The sequence below is a fragment of the Bombina bombina genome, chromosome 7 (assembly GCF_027579735.1).
Source record: "Bombina bombina isolate aBomBom1 chromosome 7, aBomBom1.pri, whole genome shotgun sequence".
Lineage (NCBI taxonomy): Eukaryota > Metazoa > Chordata > Amphibia > Anura > Bombinatoridae > Bombina > Bombina bombina.
The window spans coordinates 257803089-257822904 of NC_069505.1; the positions used below are offsets into that span (position 1 = coordinate 257803089).

Consider the following 19816-nt stretch of genomic DNA (forward strand, 5'->3'; position numbering starts at 1 on the left):
TTAGCCTCAGAGTAGAGACAGGGAAAGATTGCATTTAAGGGTCTGGACAACCTAGGTGTGCGTATAATATTACATATAAAGCAGGTGGAACTGCTCTATACGTCACTGCATTATACGAGGAATGGGGCGGAGGGAGAGCCTGTAACTGTGGTAAATATATAATTATATTCTTTACAAACTTTAATATTTTAAACTTAAAAACATCAGTGTTTTAGTTTGCAAACGCACATGGTTTACGTAAGCTGACTTTGTAAACTGTTTATTTGCCCTCCCTTTAAACTAAATGGCTACTCTCTAATGCTTGCGTTGTTTTTGTACTCTTCCCTATATTTTATTTTTGCAGCTGCTGTTAGCTAATGGAACCAGTAATATTCACAGAGAGTGCTTGATAGATTGCTGTTTGATTAATACACTGTACGTATTTTGTCATTGCAGACAGAGACAGTGAATACAGTATTGGTGCCCCTATGAGAACACTGATCTGCTAATATTTCTGTAATATTGTGTGATCGATTTTTTTTTTTTTTAACATTAATAATGTTTTTCTCTGTATTTTTATTAGGAATTATATATATTTTCCCATCTTATTAACATTTTACAAGACTCAAGCCCCTCACCTTGATAGCCCCTAGGCTGCTGAGTGTTTCTTTTGTGGGCCATATATACAGTGCTTTATTTTGGGATGAGTCTCTTTATCTTATTTCTCTTTGTCCCACTTTTGTATTTCCAGCTCCTGAAGTCTCAAGCCTACCTGCCCAAGAGAGACCCTTCTGGTCCATTTCTTATGGCAGTTGACCACTGCTTCTCCATTAAAGGTCAGGGCACCGTGATGACGGGCACCATCCTTTCTGGATCCATCAACCTCAATGACAATGTGGAGATTCCAGCCCTAAAGGTAGGAGCTTATTGTAACTATGTACTAGACGGTGGGCAGGATATATCATATATATACCATACTGTTAGACTTCTAATGCAGATGGAGATCAGATAGCTGTTCAGCTAATCATGCAGGGAAACCTGTTCAGAACCTACAGCTTCAAAGTAAGTGCTGAAAGGGACTTTAATTACAAAAATGTATATGACAAAGCACTGGTTATGTGTGTCATTTCTTTCTGTGGCTCAGCTAGTTCTATGATCAGTAAGGACAACCCGTACAGCTCATTTGGTGGAAAGTGAATCTACCAGCATAAAAACAAATAGTTTTATCCAGGAAATGAACATTAGATTTAAAAAATGTGTTTCAAATTTCCATCTTTTAGATGCTGCAAAGAAAAAAAAATAGTGTCCCTTAAAGGGACATTACAATCTTTATTTTCCTTTAACACTTTTCTAAGGTGACATTTAAAAAAAAATATCTCTTTTTAATTGTTTCTATACTTTTTATTTGTGGACATTTCACTGATAAGGACAACTCCTGCAGTGCCCTATCAGGCAGTGATGAGTGTCACTAAGGATGACTTGTGCACAGTCAGACAGTGAGCAGTATATCACTAAGGATGAATTGTGCACAGTCAGACAGTGAGCAGTATGTCACTAAGGATGAATTGTGCACAGTTAGGTAGTGAGCAGTATGTCACTAAGGATGCATTGTGCACAGTCAGGCAGTGAGCAGTATGTCACTAAGGATGAATTGTGCACAGTTAGGTAGTGAGCAGTATGTCACTAAGGATGCATTGTGCACAGTCAGGCAGTGAGCAGTATGTCACTAAGGATGAATTGTGCACAGTTGGGTAGTGAGCAGTATGTCACTAAGGATGCATTGTGCACAGTCAGGCAGTGAGCAGTATGTCACTAAGGATGAATTGTGCACAGTCGGGCAGTGAGCAGTATGTCACTAAGGATGAATTGTGCACAGTCAGACAGTGAGCAGTATGTCACTAAGGATGAATTGTGCACAGTCAGACAGTGATGAGTGTGCTACTAAGGATGAATTGTGCACAGTCAGACAGTGAGCAGTATTTCACTAAGGATGAATTGTGCACAGACAGACAGTGAGCAGTATGTCACTAAGGATGAATTGTGCACAGTCAGGCAGTGATGAGTGTGTCACTAAGGATGAATTGTGCACAGTCAGGCAGTGAGCAGTATATCACTAAGGATGAATTGTGCACAGTCAGACAGTGAGCAGTATGTCACTAAGGATGAATTGTGCACAGTCAGACAGTGATGAGTGTGCCACTAAGGATGAATTGTGCACAGTCAGACAGTGAGTAGTATGTCACTAAGGATGAATTGTGCACAGTCAGACAGTGAGCAGTATGTCACTAAGGATGAATTGTGCACAGTCAGGCAGTGATGAGTGTGTCACTAAGGATGAATTGTGCACAGTCAGGCAGTGAGCAGTATATCACTAAGGATGCATTGTGCACAGTCAGGCAGTGGGCAGTATATCACTAAGGATGAATTGTGTACAGTCAGACAGTGAGCAGTATGTCACTAAGGATGAATTGTGCACAGTCAGACAGTAAACAGTATGTCACTAAGGATAATTTGTGCACAGTCAGACAGTGAGCAGTATGTCACCAAGGATGAATTGTGTACAGTAAGTGAGCAGTATGTCACTAAGGATGAATTGTGCACAGTCAGACAGTAAACAGTATGTCACTAAGGATAATTTGTGCACAGTCAGGAAGTGAGCAGTATGTCACTAAGGATGAATTGTGCACAGTCAGACAGTGAGCAGTATGTCACCAAGGATGAATTGTGCACAGTCAGGCAGTGATGAGTGTGTCACTAAGGATGAATTGTGCACAGTCAGGCAGTGAGCAGTATATCACTAAGGATGAATTGTGTACAGTCAGACAGTGAGCAGTATGTCACTAAGGATGAATTGTGCACAGTCAGACAGTAAACAGTATGTCACTAAGGATGAATTGTGCACAGTCAGGCAGTGATGAGTGTGTCACTAAGGATGCATTGTGCACAGTCAGGCAGTGGGCAGTATATCACTAAGGATGAATTGTGTACAGTCAGACAGTGAGCAGTATGTCACTAAGGATGAATTGTGCACAGTCAGACAGTAAACAGTATGTCACTAAGGATAATTTGTGCACAGTCAGACAGTGAGCAGTATGTCACCAAGGATGAATTGTGTACAGTAAGTGAGCAGTATGTCACTAAGGATGAATTGTGCACAGTCAGACAGTAAACAGTATGTCACTAAGGATAATTTATGCACAGTCAGGAAGTGAGCAGTATGTCACTAAGGATGAATTGTGCACAGTCAGACAGTGATGAGTGTGTCGCTAAGGATGAATTGTGCACAGTCAGACAGTGAGCAGTATTTCACTAAGGATGAATTGTGCACAGTCAGACATTGAGTAGTATGTCACTAAGGATGAATTGTGCACAGTCAGACAGTGAGGAGTATGTCACTAAGTATGAATTGTGCACAGTCAGGCAGTGATGAGTGTGTCACTAAGGATGAATTGTGCACAGTCAGACAGTGAGCAGTATGTCACTAAGGATGAATTGTGCACAGTCAGACAGTGAGCAGTATGTCACTAAGGATGAATTGTGCACAGTCAGGCAGTGGGCAATATGTCACTAAGGATGAATTGTGCACAGTCAGGCAGTGAGCAAGATGTCACTAAGGATGAATTGTGCACAGTCAGACAGTGAGCAAGATGTCACTAAGGATGAATTGTGCACAGTCAGACAGTGAGCAGTATGTCACTAAGGATGAATTGTGCACAGTCAGACAGTGAGCAGTATGTCACTAAGGATGAATTGTGCACAGTCAGACAGTGAGCAGTATGTCACTAAGGATGAATTGTGCACAGTCAGACAGTGAGCAGTATGTCACTAAGGATGAATTGTGCACAGACAGTGATGAGTGTGTCACTAAGGATGAATTGTGCACAGTCAGACAGTGAGCAGTATATCACTAAGGATGAATTGTGCGCAGTCAGACAGTGAGCAAGATGTCACTAAGGATGAATTGTGCACAGTCAGACAGTGAGCAGTATGTCACTAAGGATGCATTGTGCACAGTCAGACAGTGAGCAGTATGTCACTAAGGATGAATTGTGCACAGTCAGACAGTGAGCAAGATGTCACTAAGGATGAATTGTGCACAGTCAGACAGTGAGCAATATGTCACTAAGGATGCATTGTGCACAGTCAGACAGTGAGCAGTATGTCACTAAGGATGAATTGTGCACAGTCAGGCAGTGATGAGTGTGTCACTAAGGATGAATTGTGCACAGTCAGACAGTGAGCAAGATGTCACTAAGGATGAATTGTGCACAGTCAGGCAGTGAGCAGTATGTCACTAAGGATGAATTGTGCACAGTCAGGCAGTGATGAGTGTGTCACTAAGGATGAATTGTGCACAGTCAGGCAGTGAGCAGTATATCACTAAGGATGAATTGTGCACAGTCAGGCAGTGAGCAATATGTCACTAAGGATGAATTGTGCACAGTCAGGCAGTGATGAGTGTGTCACTAAGGATGAATTGTGCACAGTCAGACAGTGAGCAAGATGTCACTAAGGATGAATTGTGCACAGTCAGACAGTGAGCAAGATGTCACTAAGGATGAATTGTGCACAGTCGGACAGTGAGCAAGATGTCAGTAAGGATGAATTGTGCACAGTCGGACAGTGAGCAAGATGTCAGTAAGGATGAATTGTGCGCAGTCAGGCAGTGAGCAATATGTCACCAAGGATGAATTGTGCGCAGTCAGGCAGTGAGCAATATGTCACTAAGGATGAATTGTGCACAGTCAGACAGTGAGCAGTATGTCACTAAGGATGAATTGTGTACAGTCAGACAGTGAGCAGTATGTCACTAAGGATGAATTGTGCACAGTCAGACAGTGAGCAGTATGTCACTAAGGATAAATTGTGCACAGTCAGACAGTGATGAGTGTGTCACTAAGGATGAATTGTGCACAGTCAGGCAGTGAGCAGTATATCACTAAGGATGAATTGTGCACAGTCAGACAGTGAGCAGTATGTCACTAAGGATGAATTGTGCACAGTCAGACAGTGATGAGTGTGCCACTAAGGATGAATTGTGCACAGTCAGACAGTGAGTAGTATGTCACTAAGGATGAATTGTGCGCAGTCAGACAGTGAGCAAGATGTCACTAAGGATGAATTGTGCACAGTCAGACAGTGAGCAAGATGTCACTAAGGATGAATTGTGCACAGTCGGACAGTGAGCAAGATGTCAGTAAGGATGAATTGGCACAGTAAGGCAATGATTTAATGCCCTTAAAAATAATTAAAAGTAGCAATAATCAATGCAAATGTGTTGTCTTGAGTGTATTAAAGGGACAGTCTACACCAGAATTTGTATTGTTTAAAAAGATAGATAATACCTTATTTCCCTAGTTTTGCATAACCAATACTGTTATAGTAATATACCTTTTACCTCTGTGATTACCTTTTTCTAAGCCTCTGCAGACGGCCCCCTTATTTCAGTACTTTTGATATACTTGCCAATGAGTGCTGACTCCTGGGTAACTCCACTGGCATGAGCACAATGTTATCTATATGGCATTCATGAACTAATGCTCTCTAGTTGTAAAAAAAATGAAAAATGCATTTAGATAAGAGGTGGCCTTTAAGTGCTAAGAAATTAGCAAATGAGCCTACCTAGGTTTAGGTTTCAGCTAAAAATACCAAGAGAACAAAGCAAAATTGATGATAAAAGTAAATTGGAAAGTTGTTAAAATTGCCTGCCCTATCTGAATCATGAAAGTTTATTTTTGACTAGGCTGTCCCTTTAAGGAACTTTGGATCTCAGGGGTAAAGTTTCTTTCCCAGCACTTGGCTCTGAGAGTTCAGTAATTGCAGATGATTTATTTTTAACTGTGTGAATATCCTCTGTGTTTAGGACACAAACTAACGTGTACAATGATAAATTTGCTTTAGCGTAATTGACATCTCAGCTGAAATTGACATGGGCTTAGCCTTGCAAAGCTGTTCAAAGATGTCTTTTAAGTCAAATTAAGAACAATGAAGAAGAGCAGAAGAAAGGAGTGATGTCACGCTGGGAAAAGATCGTGATCTGAATTCCGCGAATGATTCATAGAGCGACCATCAGCAGCAGCAGCAGCCGTATAGCTGAGCCCAGCCTGAGTCATCGCTGGACCAGTTTGTGGCTTGTGACTGATTTATTTCTATTCATTTTATTGAGTAATAGCGCAGTTTTGTGCCATAGTTTAAAGAAACGAGAGAATAACACGATTCCAAAATCACAATTCTGTATAAGGTTAGATCTTACAGCTCTAGAGATTAATATTATGAACACAGTCGTTTTATGCGTTATGAGAAGGTTAAAAATATAATAAAATAAATACAATTTGTCAAAATACACTTGTAATATTTTATATATTCAATTAGTTTAGGGGAACCAAACTTTATTACACTAAGAGCCTGTCACTGAGATTGCCTGGGGGCCACATTATATTGTAATCACATTTATACTTAAGATAATGCCTGTAAATAGAATTAGAATATAATCACTTTTTTATTTAGTTACTGTTAATTCATTTAATGTAACTGTATAGACTTATTAAAGGGACAGTCTACACCAAAATCTTTGTTAAAATTTTTAGATCTTACCCATTCCCTAGTTTTGCATAACCAACACTTTTATGTTAATATACTTTTACCTCTGTGATTACCTTGTATCTAAGCCTCTGCATACTGCTCCCTTATCTCAGTTCTTTTGACAGACATGCATTAACCAATCAATGCTGACTCATAAATAACTCCTCTGGAGTGAGCACAATGTTACATATATTGCACACACAAACTAAAGCCCCTCTAGGTGTGAAAAACTGTCAAAATGCACTGAGTTAAAATGCGGTCTTCAAGTGCTTAGAAATTAGCATATGAGCCTACCTAGGTTTAGCTTTCAACAACGAATACCAAGAGAACAAAGCAAATTTGATGATCAAAGTAAATTGGAAAGTTGTTCAAAATTGCATGCCCTATCTGAATCATGAACGTTTACTTTGACTTGACTGTCCCTTTTAAATGTACAGAATTGGGTACAAATACATATGCTTATTAACCTAATGACACGTTTGCCACTGCTTTTTTTTTTACTGATGTCTGTTTTTATAGAGTAGTGGTGAGGGCCATACAGACACCCTTGTAGGGCTGGATGTGGTCCCTAGAGTCTAGACTGTAGTTTGGGTAGGTTTGAGTTAGAGAGAATTAGCAGGTTGTGTGCAATGTGCACAGATCACACGGTTTTGATGTCTCGCACCTCAGTATTATAGTGAAACAACCATAATGTTCTCAGTATATAGCAGCATTGTCTCTGCACTAAATTAGGCACCGCCTCACCACAGCTTTGTGAATATTGCCTCTGACGTTTTGGTTCAGAAATATTAGATTTACAAGATTAGAGACTCAAGTGATTTGCAAAGTTCTATGGATTTTCCTCTCCCCCAACTCATGATAACCACAGAGAGGTTTAAAAGTACAGGAACCGTCTGGATCTTGCAGACTGCTGTGCACAGGACGGTCATTTGTCAGTTGTGATGACTTCAGGCATATGTATAGGTTGTATGGCCCACATTAAAGGGGGATTAAACCATTTTTTTCTGTTATTAATTTAGATATGAGAAGAGACATATATGTGCAGCTACCAATCGGCAGCTTACTCCCAGTAGTGCATTATTGATCCTGAGCCTACCTATGCCTAGGTATGCTTTTCAAAAAAGGATAACCAGAGAAAAAGCAAATTAAACAATTAAAAATAATTTAGAAACTTTTTAAAATTGCACACTCTATCTGAAATGTCAAAGTTTAATTTTTACTTTACTGTCCATTTAAAATCTAATTGAAAAGTTAAATAGAACAGCTCAGTTTTCAATAGAAGCATTTTAAAAATATATTTGTAGTCTTAAAAATAGTTCTTGTTTCAGGGAGGTATTTACCTTCTACGGAGAAGCTTTCTGTTAGCAGTCTCTGATTTTAGCAAGATCATCAAGACCAGCGCATGTGAATGCTCCGACATAACCCTAAGAAGGAGTTAAAAGGACAATTCAGCCAAAATTGCATTTTGCTTTTGAATAGAAGCATATTTGTATTATACATGTATTGTAAAAATGTTTCTAATAAAAGCTATAGCTGTTTCAAAAGTGTATTTAAGTATGCTCCGTGCACCAGCATTTTAAACACAATACTTGCTCAGAGAGCCTAAGGTGCTTGTACCATCTGGTAATGACTCAGTTTGTTAATGGCTGACATTATACAAGCCCCACTGGTATTGTGAGCAGCTGTTGTATTTACAATGCTGGTGCACTGAGAATATCTGGGTATGCTTCACACATGCAGAGAAATATGTTAACACTAAAACAGTGAAATCTTTTACTAGAAGCGTTTTTTACCAATACATGTATACTGCAGATATGTTTCTATTCACAGATGTAAGTCATCTATGTGCATTTTGACCGGAATGTCCTTTCAAAGGGATTTTAAATTCAAACTTATCCATAAAATGTTAAATTATGTGTAGCAACCCCCCCCCCCCCCCCCCAAAAAAAACTAAACTTTTAATTGTACTTCCTGTAATTTATCTCAGAAATGTATTTCTCACTACCCCTAGAGACTGGAGAGTATCCTGCAGAATTGATGACCCTGACCCTACAACATGCTACAGTGGTTTCTCGATCAGTACAGTAGCTTGTTTATATTTATGGCCTTAAACAAGACTTTTAAGACGTATGTCTTTAGATTGAAAAACAATGCAAACTGTGCTTTCAAAATGGCAGTTTAAATTTCTTTTTGCTTTTTTGTGATGCAGATAGTTTGTTATGCAGCACTAGCTTGTTGATGTATACTGTTCACATATAAACATTGTAATACATCTAGGGCTGCAACTAATGATTATTTTCATAATCGATTAATCGGCCGATTATTTTTTCGATTAATCGACTAATCGGATAAAAAGAGAATCATTAATAGTTTTCTGTGTTTTAAATTAAATCCACATAATGAGTGTTACAAATATAAACTTCAGACTAAAACTTTACATTAACACAACTGTTTCTTCAATTTTTAAGCAGCAGAGCACAGTTTTATAATTAAACAAAACAAAACCACAAACTGTTTTAAAAGAGGTAGAACTAGAAAGAGTTAGACTATCACTGTTAATAACATTCTGTTATTCACTCTTTCAGAAACTTTGCATTGAAATGCAAAAATCTCAACATGTCCACATGCTTCTGGCTAAGGCTGGTTCTCTGTTTGCAGCTATATTTCCTGCAGCAGAAACGAGACACTCAGATGGCGTTGAGGTTCTTGAGATGCATAAATAGGGTTTTGCCAATTTCACCAAAGTGGGATATTTATCTTTGTTAGCTCTTCACCAATGCTAAGTGTTTTCTACCTTGGCAAGGGGCCTCTCAATAAAGTAACCCTTGACTTCATTCTAACATAAAACTATCTTGAATATCTATATGCAATGGTAAATAACCAGCTATAAGGTTAGGGGAAATATCTAGTCCGCTCTAAAAATAATGAATATATACTTATAAAGGTTGACTCTGGTACATATTATAACAATTTATTAAAAATATAAAAAAACAATAAAAAACAAAATCAGAAGCGCTAAGGAATGTATATCAATAACAGGACAAAGCCTTACACATTTATTTATACAGTACATATAATAGGCAATAGCAAGCGATCTGCTAATAATTGTGCAAACAGATAATAGTGCACATCAATTTAAATAACTCCCATCAATCTAGGGGTTAGGTGTAAACAACAAGCTTGGCACTATATCATACAAAGCATAGTTCCAAATCACCTGATTTAATATAAACAATCCAAATGATGACTCCTATTATATCTGGGTTGTACATAAGCCAGGGGTAGTTGTAAACTTATACCGTCCTGAAAAAGTAAAAAGTATACGTCTGTAAACATCCTTTAGGCTAAGGACATAACCATAAAACACAATACCATGTGCAGGAGTTCATTAGAGTGAAGCAGCTAGTGTTGTGCACAGACCAACTAATTGCAAACCAACTAATCGATTAATCGATTATGAGATTCGTTGACAACTATTTTCATAATCGATTATTATCATCGATTAGTTGTTGCAGCTCTAAATACATCCTAGCACTATAATCCAGAAGGAATTTATTCATAGTAACAAAAACATTCATGTACTTCACTCATGTAATTGCTATTAGGATGAATAAAAGACTATTGTTACATGATGCTTTTTGTTGTTTATTAGTCTCAGCACAATTAGCAGTGTGCATTAAGCGCAGGTCTCTGATTCGCACAGCAGCCCCGGAGCTCCTGAACAACATCTGGTGGCCTCAGGACATTGATAAGAGGTGACCGGGCTACTTGTAAGGACACATTTCACATCCAGAAGTTGACGGCAGCTGACCCTGACATTTACCAAACACTGTGGGCTCCATGACTGACAGGAGCTTGCCCACTGGCCCTCAAGACTTGACCCATAGAAAAGAAAGAAAACAAGAGTGCACTTTCACCAGCGAAACTACCTTTACTGCTATTTACGTGCTGTAATTTAGTCTGACATCTCTGACCGAATGAACCAGTGCAAGGAAGGGTCACTGCACACCCCCTCCTTACAGCCAGATCAGTGAGCCCACCTTGTTAGCTATTATTGTAGCTTCAGTCCCATGTGGATCTAAACCTTTTTTTTTTGGGGGGGGGGGGATTTTTTAAATATTAGATAAGTTTGTATCCTGCTACCTCTTCCTTGAGATTGTTATTGCAGCATATCTTCTCCTGGATGCACAAGTGTATGAATACAGCAATGGTTTCCTTCATAAAAGAGATGTGAAACCCCTTAGAATTGTAATATAAAATGTTTAATTATGTGTTTTTTCGAAAATTGCAATATACTTTCATTATTTATTTTGTCCCTTTTTCCTATAATCCAACTCTAAAAATGATAGATTTTCCAACTCTCATAACTGGAAGTGCACACTGTAAACTTCACAAACCTAACCCTGCTACATATCTGTCCCTAACTGACCTCAGCAGAGGTAATAAGATATGACAAAAGCAGTGTAAGTTTTGGTAACCAAATGACAGTAGCTAGCTGTATTTACTTGAGACACAAGTCTGGTTTGGCTCCTACAGATAAGAGAGTTTGGTTATTGAAAAAACAAACACGATTTTAATTTTTTCACACTTAGGGCTCGTTTCCATTGAGTCGATAAAAATGGAGCCGTAATCTTTCAAAATTGTCGACAGCTAAAAGTAGTTTATGGCTCCATTTTAGTACCAGGTTTCCAATGAAATATTTTGTGCATTGTGTTCAGTTGCTCTTTTCGTGTAGGAGTAAGTTAACGTGTTAGCGCTTCCATCCGACGCTGTTTCTCAAAAATCGCATCATATTTAGTTAATTGCTATGGTAACCCAACCTTGCACTACAAAATTTACATTTATCGTTTTCACTCCTTACCTGTGATCGCCTCTAGAGAAGCAAAAACAAGGGTACATTAAATTCATAAAATAATGAAATGAGAACATTTTTATTAAATGAAAAAACATTTTTTTGTTTTTATTACATTTTAAAATGTATTGATATATGTAATATTTAGTGCTCTCCTAGGCATAGGTCTGGTTGGAATTTTGGAGATATGAGCATGATTATATTTTCATGTGTAAATAGATATTGATATTTAAATAGGAACTTAATAAATAATATAACAATAAATGTATAAAGTGAATCACTTTTGTTTGCAAATATTAATATCTCAATGGAAAAGAGGCATCAAAAAGCTTATTTATACTCTTTTACACCTAGCTGAGCATAACGTAATGTTAGAGACCTTGAGGCCAATTTAACAAAGGTCTTGCGGACCTGATCCGACAGTGCGGATCAGGTCCGCAAGACCTCGCTGAATGCGGAGAGCAATACGCTCTCCGTATTCAGCATTGCACCAGCAGCTCACAAGAGCTGCTGGTGCAATGCCGCCACCTGCAGACTCGCGGCGAATGGGCCGCCAGCAGGGAGGTGTCAATCAACCCGATCGTACTTGATCGGGTTGAATTGAGGCGATTCCTGTCCGCTCAATCAGAGCAGGCGGACAGGGTTATGGACCAGCAGTCTTTAGACTGCTGCTTCATAACTGCTGTTTCTGGCGAGTCTGAAGACTCACCAGAAACACGGCCCTTCAATGGGAGCTGGGTGTCAATTTGTGCTTTTTGCCTTCTATTATTTTCCATGGGACGCATAATTTTTTTTCGCCTGTGGGACCCCGGCTGCCGATAATGATGGAAAACGCGCCATTGGAAACTGCTGATATCTGTAAGGGCTTCCGACATCAGTTTGTTTGTTTTGCGACCTCACAAAACCCAGTTACAGCTCAATGGAAACAAACCCTTAGCATGTTAACGTATTGTAAGACTACAGTAAAGTTGTGTAATTTTAAGGTAAACAAAAACATTTCTATACAGATGTTCAGCAAAAAGTTCTCTCTCTTTTTGTTTAAATACACGATTCGCTATTTCAGGTCTCTTATGTTTGTGTTCACAGTGACCGCAAATATTGCACAATATCAGAAATAAAATGATAAATGTAAAATAGGTTATTCTTAAAAAGAACATTTCCACCCAAGCCACTGGATTGTGTAACAAAGTCTTAGTTCAAAGAGGTGTAAGAGACCTAAGCAGTCGAATTGCCTCCGCGTCACGGGGAATTTAATTGTGACCTGCCTGTATGTGTTCAATCACATCTGGACCTGATTAATGAGACAACAGGGAAACTCCAATAGTAAAAGAAACATTAAAGCCATTTAAAAAAAAAAAAAGGACATTTAAAAGGCACTGGGCCGTTAACATTTGCGTGTGAGTGATAAGGGGTTTATCTCAGGGTTTTGCGTTCGTCGAATTTACCGCTGGTATTATGAGTTGAAAGTAAACTCACACTTGAGCACAGTTGCGATTTATGATAAAATAATTACGGCATTCTTAGAGTTTGTGTTAACTATTTCGCAGAACTAAAATGTGTCACTTAACACATCAAAAATACATTACAAAGTACAGTTACACTCATAATAACAACATCTAATAATCTAATAAACATAATTTAAAAACAATTGCACACAAAAGTTATAAAGGCTTTAACATAGAGATACATACATATAGAGTACATCTCAAAAGATGTATATCTATGTATGTGTGTGTATATATATATATATATATATATGTGTGTGTGTGTGTGTGTATATATATATATATATATATATATATATATATATATATATATATATATATATGTATGTGTGTGTGTGTATGTGTATATATATATATATATATATATATGTGTGTGTATATATATATATATATATGTGTGTGTATATATATATATATATATATATATATATATATATATATGTATGTATGTGTGTGTGTGTGTGTGTGTATATATATATATATATATTTCTCTTGTTAAGTGTATCCAGTCCACGGATCATCCATTACTTATGGGATATTAACTCCTCCCCAACAGGAAGTGCAAGAGGATTCACCCAGCAGAGCTGCTATATAGCTCCTCCCCTAACTGCCATTACCAGTCATTCTCTTGCACCCAACGACTAGATAGGATGTGTGAGAGGACTATGGTGATTATATTTAGTTTTATACCTTCAATCAAAAGTTTGTTATTTTATAATAGCACCGGAGTGTGTTATTCCTTCTCTGGTAGAATTTGAAGAAGAATCTACCTGAGTTTTTACTATGATTTTAGCCGGCGTAGTTAAGATCATATTGCTGTTTCTCGGCCATCTGAGGAGAGGTAAACTTCAGATCAGGGGACAGCGGGCAGATTAATCTGCAAAGAGGTATGTAGCAGCTTATTATTTTCTGACAATGGAATTGATGAGAAAATTCTGCCATACCGATATAATGTAAACTCAGCCTTAAATGCAGTAGAAGCATCTGGTATCAGGCTGTCATGTATGTATATTTTACACTTCAGTATTCTGGGGAATGGCACTTCACTGGAATTATACTGTGTGCATAAGACTTTAGCCTAATTTGCAGGGACTGGCAACAGGCTCTTTAATAACACTTAATTTATGTTAAACGTTTTTTGCTGGCATGTAAAATCGTTTCATTTTCTGAGGTACTGGGTGAATAAAATGTTTTGGGCATTATTTTTTCCACTTGGCAGTTGTTTTATTTAATTTATGACAGTTTACTGATCTCTCTCACTGTTGTGTGTGAGGGGGAGGTCAAAAAATTCAGTCAGAAGCTCATTGTATTTCCTGCATGATCCGGTTCATCTCTACAGAACTCAGGGGTCTTCAAAACTTGTTTTGAGGGAGGTAATCATTCACAGCAGAGCTGTGAGATTGTAGTTGACTGTGATAAAAAACGTTTATTTCTGTAACTTTTTTTTCTGCTATCAGGGTTAGTTATCCTTCGCTAATGGGAACAAGCCTTTGCTAAAATTGTGTTTTTTACAAAGATTTGATGCTATAACCTTTCAGTTTATTAACTTTCAACTGTCATAACTCTTTCTGTGCTTCTTATAGGCACAGTACGTTTTCATATTATAGTAAATTACTTGAAAAGTATTTCCAAGTTGCTAGTTTATTTGCTAGTGTGTTAAACATGTCTGATTCAGAGGAAGACATCTGTGCTATATGTGCTAATGCCAAAGTGGAGCCCAATAGAAATTTATGTACTAACTGTATTGATGCTACTTTAAATAAAAGTCAATCTGTACAAATTGAACACATTTCACCAAACAACGAGGGGAGAGTTATGCCGACTAACTCGCCTCACGTGTCAGTACCTGCATCTCCCGCTCGGGGGGTGCGTGATATTGTGGCACCGAGTACATCTGGGCGGCCATTACAAATCACATTACAGGATATGGCTACTGTTATGACTGAAGTTTTGGCTAAATTACCAGAACTAAGAGGTAAGCGTGATCACTCTGGGGTGAGAACAGAGTGCGCTGATAATGTTAGGGCCATGTCAGATACTGCGTCACAACTTGCAGAACATGAGGACGGAGAGCTTCATTCTGCGGCTGACGGTTCTGATCCAAACAGATTGGATTCAGATATTTCAAATTTTAAATTTAAGCTGGAAAACCTCCGTGTATTACTAGGGGAGGTGTTAGCGGCTCTGAATGATTGTAACACAGTTGCAATACCATAAAAAATGTGTAGGTTGGATAAATATTTTGCGGTACCGTCGAGTACTGACGTTTTTCCTATACCTAAGAGACTTACTGAAATTGTTACTAAGGAGTGGGATAGACCCGGTGTGCCGTTCTCACCCCCTCCGATATTTAGAAAGATGTTTCCAATAGACACCACCACACGGGACTTATGGCAAACGATCCCTAAGGTGGAGGGAGCAGTTTCTACTTTAGCTAAGCGTACCACTATCCCGGTGGAGGATAGCTGTGCCTTTTCAGATCCAATGGATAAAAAGTTAGAGGGTTACCTTAAGAAAATGTTTGTTCAACAAGGTTTTATATTGCAACCCCTTGCATGCATTGCGCCTGTCACGGCTGCAGCAGCATTTTGGTTTGAGTCTCTGGAAGGGACACTTGAATCAGCTCCATTAGATGAGATTACACACAGGCTTAAAGCTCTTAAGTTAGCTAACTCATTTATTTCAGATGCCGTAGTACATTTAACTAAGCTTACGGCTAAGAATTCCGGATTCGCCATTCAGGCGCGCAGAGCACTGTGGCTAAAATCCTGGTCAGCTGACGTTACTTCTAAGTCTGAATTTCTTAATATACCTTTCAAAGGGCAGACCTTATTCGGGCCCGGATTGAAAGAAATTATCGCTGACATTACAGGAGGTAAAGGCCATGCCCTGCCTCAAGACAGAGCCAAACCTAAGGCTAGACAATCTAATTTTCGTTCCTTTCGGAATTTCAAAGCAGGAGCAGCATCAACTTCCTCTGCTCCAAAACAAGAAGGATCTGTTGCTCGCTACAGACAAGGCTGGAGACCTAACCAGTCCTGGAACAAGGGCAAGCAGGCCAGGAAACCTGCTGGTGCCCCTAAAACAGCATGAATTGAGGGCCCCCGATCCGGGAACGGATCTAGTGGGGGGCAGACTTTCTCTCTTCGCCCAGGCTTGGGCAAGAGATGTCCAGGATCCCTGGGCGCTAGAGATAATATCTCAGGGATACCTTCTGGACTTCAAATACTCTCCCCCAAGAGAGAGATTTCATCTGTCAAGGTTGTCAACAAACCAAATAAAGAAAGAGGCGTTTCTACGCTGCGTACAAGAGCTTTTATTAATGGGAGTAATCCATCCAGTTCCACGGTCGGAACAGGGACAAGGGTTTTACTCAAATCTGTTTGTGGTTCCCAAAAAAGAGGGAACTTTCAGGCCAATCCTGGATTTAAAGATCCTAAACAAATTCCTAAGAGTTCCATCGTTCAAAATGGAGACTATTCGGACAATTTTACCCATGATCCAAAAGGGTCAGTACATGACCACAGTGGATTTAAAGGATGCTTACCTTCACATACCGATTCACAAAGATCATTACTGGTATCTAAGGTTTGCCTTTCTAGACAGGCATTACCAGTTTGTAGCTCTTCCATTCGGATTGGCTACGGCTCCGAGAATCTTCACAAAGGTTCTGGGTGCTCTTCTGGCGGTACTAAGACCGCGAGGAATTGCGGTAGCTCCGTACCTAGACGACATTCTGATACAAGCTTCAAGCTTTCAAACTGCCAAGTCTCATACAGAGTTAGTACTGGCATTTCTAAGGTCGCATGGATGGAAGGTGAACGAAAAGAAGAGTTCTCTCTTTCCACTCACAAGAGTTCCCTTCTTGGGGACTCTTATAGATTCTGTAGAAATGAAGATTTACCTGACAGAAGACAGGTTAACAAAGCTTCAAAATGCATGCCGTGTCCTTCATTCCATTCAACACCCGTCAGTAGCTCAATGCATGGAGGTGATCGGCTTAATGGTAGCAGCAATGGACATAGTACCCTTTGCACGCCTACATCTCAGACCGCTGCAATTGTGCATGCTAAGTCAGTGGAATGGGGATTACTCAGACTTGTCCCCTACTCTGAATCTGGATCAAGAGACCAGAAATTCTCTTCTATGGTGGCTTTCTCGGCCACATCTGTCCAGGGGGATGCCATTCAGCAGGCCGGACTGGACAATTGTAACAACAGACGCCAGCCTACTAGGTTGGGGCGCTGTCTGGAATTCTCTGAAGGCTCAGGGACAATGGAATCAGGAGGAGAGTCTCCTACCAATAAACATTCTGGAATTGAGAGCAGTTCTCAATGCCCTTCTGGCTTGGCCCCAGTTAACAACTCGGGGGTTCATCAGGTTTCAGTCGGACAACATCACGACTGTAGCTTACATCAACCATCAGGGAGGGACAAGAAGCTCCCTAGCAATGATGGAAGTATCAAAGATAATTCGCTGGGCAGAGTCTCACTCTTGCCACCTGTCAGCAATCCACATCCCGGGAGTGGAGAACTGGGAGGCGGATTTCTTAAGTCGTCAGACTTTTCATCCGGGGGAGTGGGAACTTCATCCGGAGGTCTTTGCCCAAATACTTCGATGTTGGGGCAAACCAGAGATAGATCTCATGGCGTCTCGACAGAACGCCAAGCTTCCTCGTTACGGGTCCAGATCCAGGGATCCGGGAGCGGTTCTGATAGATGCTTTGACAGCACCTTGGACCTTCGGGATGGCTTATGTGTTTCCACCCTTCCCGATGCTTCCTCGATTGATTGCCAGAATCAAACAGGAGAGAGCATCAGTGATTCTAATAGCGCCTGCATGGCCACGCAGGACTTGGTATGCAGATCTAGTGGACATGTCATCCTGTCCACCTTGGTCGCTACCTCTGAAACAGGACCTTCTGATCCAGGGTCCCTTCAAACATCAAAATCTAATTTCTCTGAAGCTGACTGCTTGGAAATTGAACGCTTGATTTTATCAAAACGTGGTTTTTCTGAGTCAGTTATTGATACCTTAATACAGGCTAGGAAGCCTGTTACCAGAAAGATTTACCATAAGATATGGCGCAAATACTTATATTGGTGCGAATCCAAGAGTTACTCATGGAGTAAGGTTTGGATTCCGAGGATATTGTCTTTTCTACAAGAAGGTTTAGAAAAGGGTTTATCCGCTAGTTCCTTAAAGGGACAGATTTCAGCTCTGTCCATTCTTTTACACAAACGTCTGTCAGAAGTTCCGGACGTTCAAGCTTTTTGTCAGGCTTTAGCTAGGATCAAGCCTGTGTTTAAAACTGTTGCTCCACCATGGAGTTTGAACTTAGTTCTTAATGTTTTACAGGGGGTTCCGTTTGAACCCCTTCATTCCATTGATATCAAGTTGTTATCTTGGAAAGTTCTGTTTTTAATGGCGATTTCCTCGGCTCGAAGAGTCTCTGAGTTATCTGCCTTACATTGTGATTCTCCTTATCTGATTTTTCATTCAGACAAGGTAGTTCTGCGTACTAAACCTGGGTTCCTACCTAAGGTGGTCACTAACAGGAATATCAATCAAGAGATTGTGGTTCCATCTTTGTGTCCTAATCCTTCTTCGAAAAAGGAACGTCTGCTACACAATCTAGATGTAGTCCGTGCCCTGAAATTTTATCTACAGGCAACTAAGGATTTTCGACAAACGTCTTCCCTGTTTGTCGTTTATTCTGGTCAGAGGAGAGGTCAAAAAGCTTCGGCTACCTCTCTCTCCTTTTGGCTTCGTAGCATAATACGGTTAGCCTATGAGACTGCTGGACAGCAGCCTCCTGAAAGAATTACAGCACATTCTACTAGAGCTGTGGCTTCCACTTGGGCCTTTAAGAATGAGGCTTCTGTTGAACAGATTTGCAAGGCTGCAACTTGGTCTTCTCTTCATACTTTTTCCAAATTTTACAAATTTGACACTTTTGCTTCTTCGGAGGCTGTTTTTGGGAGAAAGGTTCTTCAGGCAGTGGTTCCTTCCGTATAAAGAGCCTGCCTGTCCCTCCCGTCATCCGTGTACTTTAGCTTTGGTATTGGTATCCCATAAGTAATGGATGATCCGTGGACTGGATACACTTAACAAGAGAAAACATAATTTATGCTTACCTGATAAATTTATTTCTCTTGTAGTGTATCCAGTCCACGGCCCGCCCTGTCACTTTAAGGCAGGTAATTTTTCCATTAAACTACAGTCACCACTGCACCCTATGGTTTTCCTTTCTCTGCATGTTTTCGGTCGAATGACTGGTAATGGCAGTTAGGGGAGGAGCTATATAGCAGCTCTGCTGGGTGAATCCTCTTGCACTTCCTGTTGGGGAGGAGTTAATATCCCATAAGTAATGGATGATCCGTGGACTGGATACACTACAAGAGAAATAAATTTATCAGGTAAGCATAAATTATGTTATGTGTGTGTGTGTGTGTGTGTATATATATATATATGTGTGTGTGTGTATATATATATATATGTGTGTGTGTGTGTATATATATATATATATATGTGTGTGTGTGTGTGTATACATATGTATTTACAGACATATATATGTGTACATATGTATGTAAAAGAAAGGAAGAAAGTACAAGGATACACATCCGGTAAATAACACTCAGCAAAGATATATGTATCAATGATGACAGTCCCCCATGAATTGCGAATAATCAATGGTTAAGTTCAGAAACCCAGCTAGATGCAGTTCGTAGAAATATTACGATGCTCAGTGTGCCTTAGCACGATACAATAAGGAACCAGTAGAAGCCACTCACCCACGTCTATGCGACCATACCCTGTGAGCATCCACTGCAGCGGAATGGTGCCCTTGAAGCTCCTTCTGCTCACCAGGCTTTGTTCAATCCTGTTGGTTGGAGAC

At 39.7% G+C, this 19816-nt stretch overlaps 1 protein-coding gene across 1 annotated transcript in view; it reads left to right on the forward strand.

The window, feature by feature from the left end:
• The window catches only part of EEFSEC (eukaryotic elongation factor, selenocysteine-tRNA specific), a 439817-nt gene that overhangs the window by 142768 nt on the left and 277233 nt on the right, over nucleotides 1-19816 (forward strand). Inside the window, exon 4 of the mRNA XM_053720714.1 lies at nucleotides 731-895. Within this exon, the coding sequence (XP_053576689.1) occupies nucleotides 731-895 (165 nt within the window). The remainder of the gene's footprint in view (nucleotides 1-730; nucleotides 896-19816) is intronic.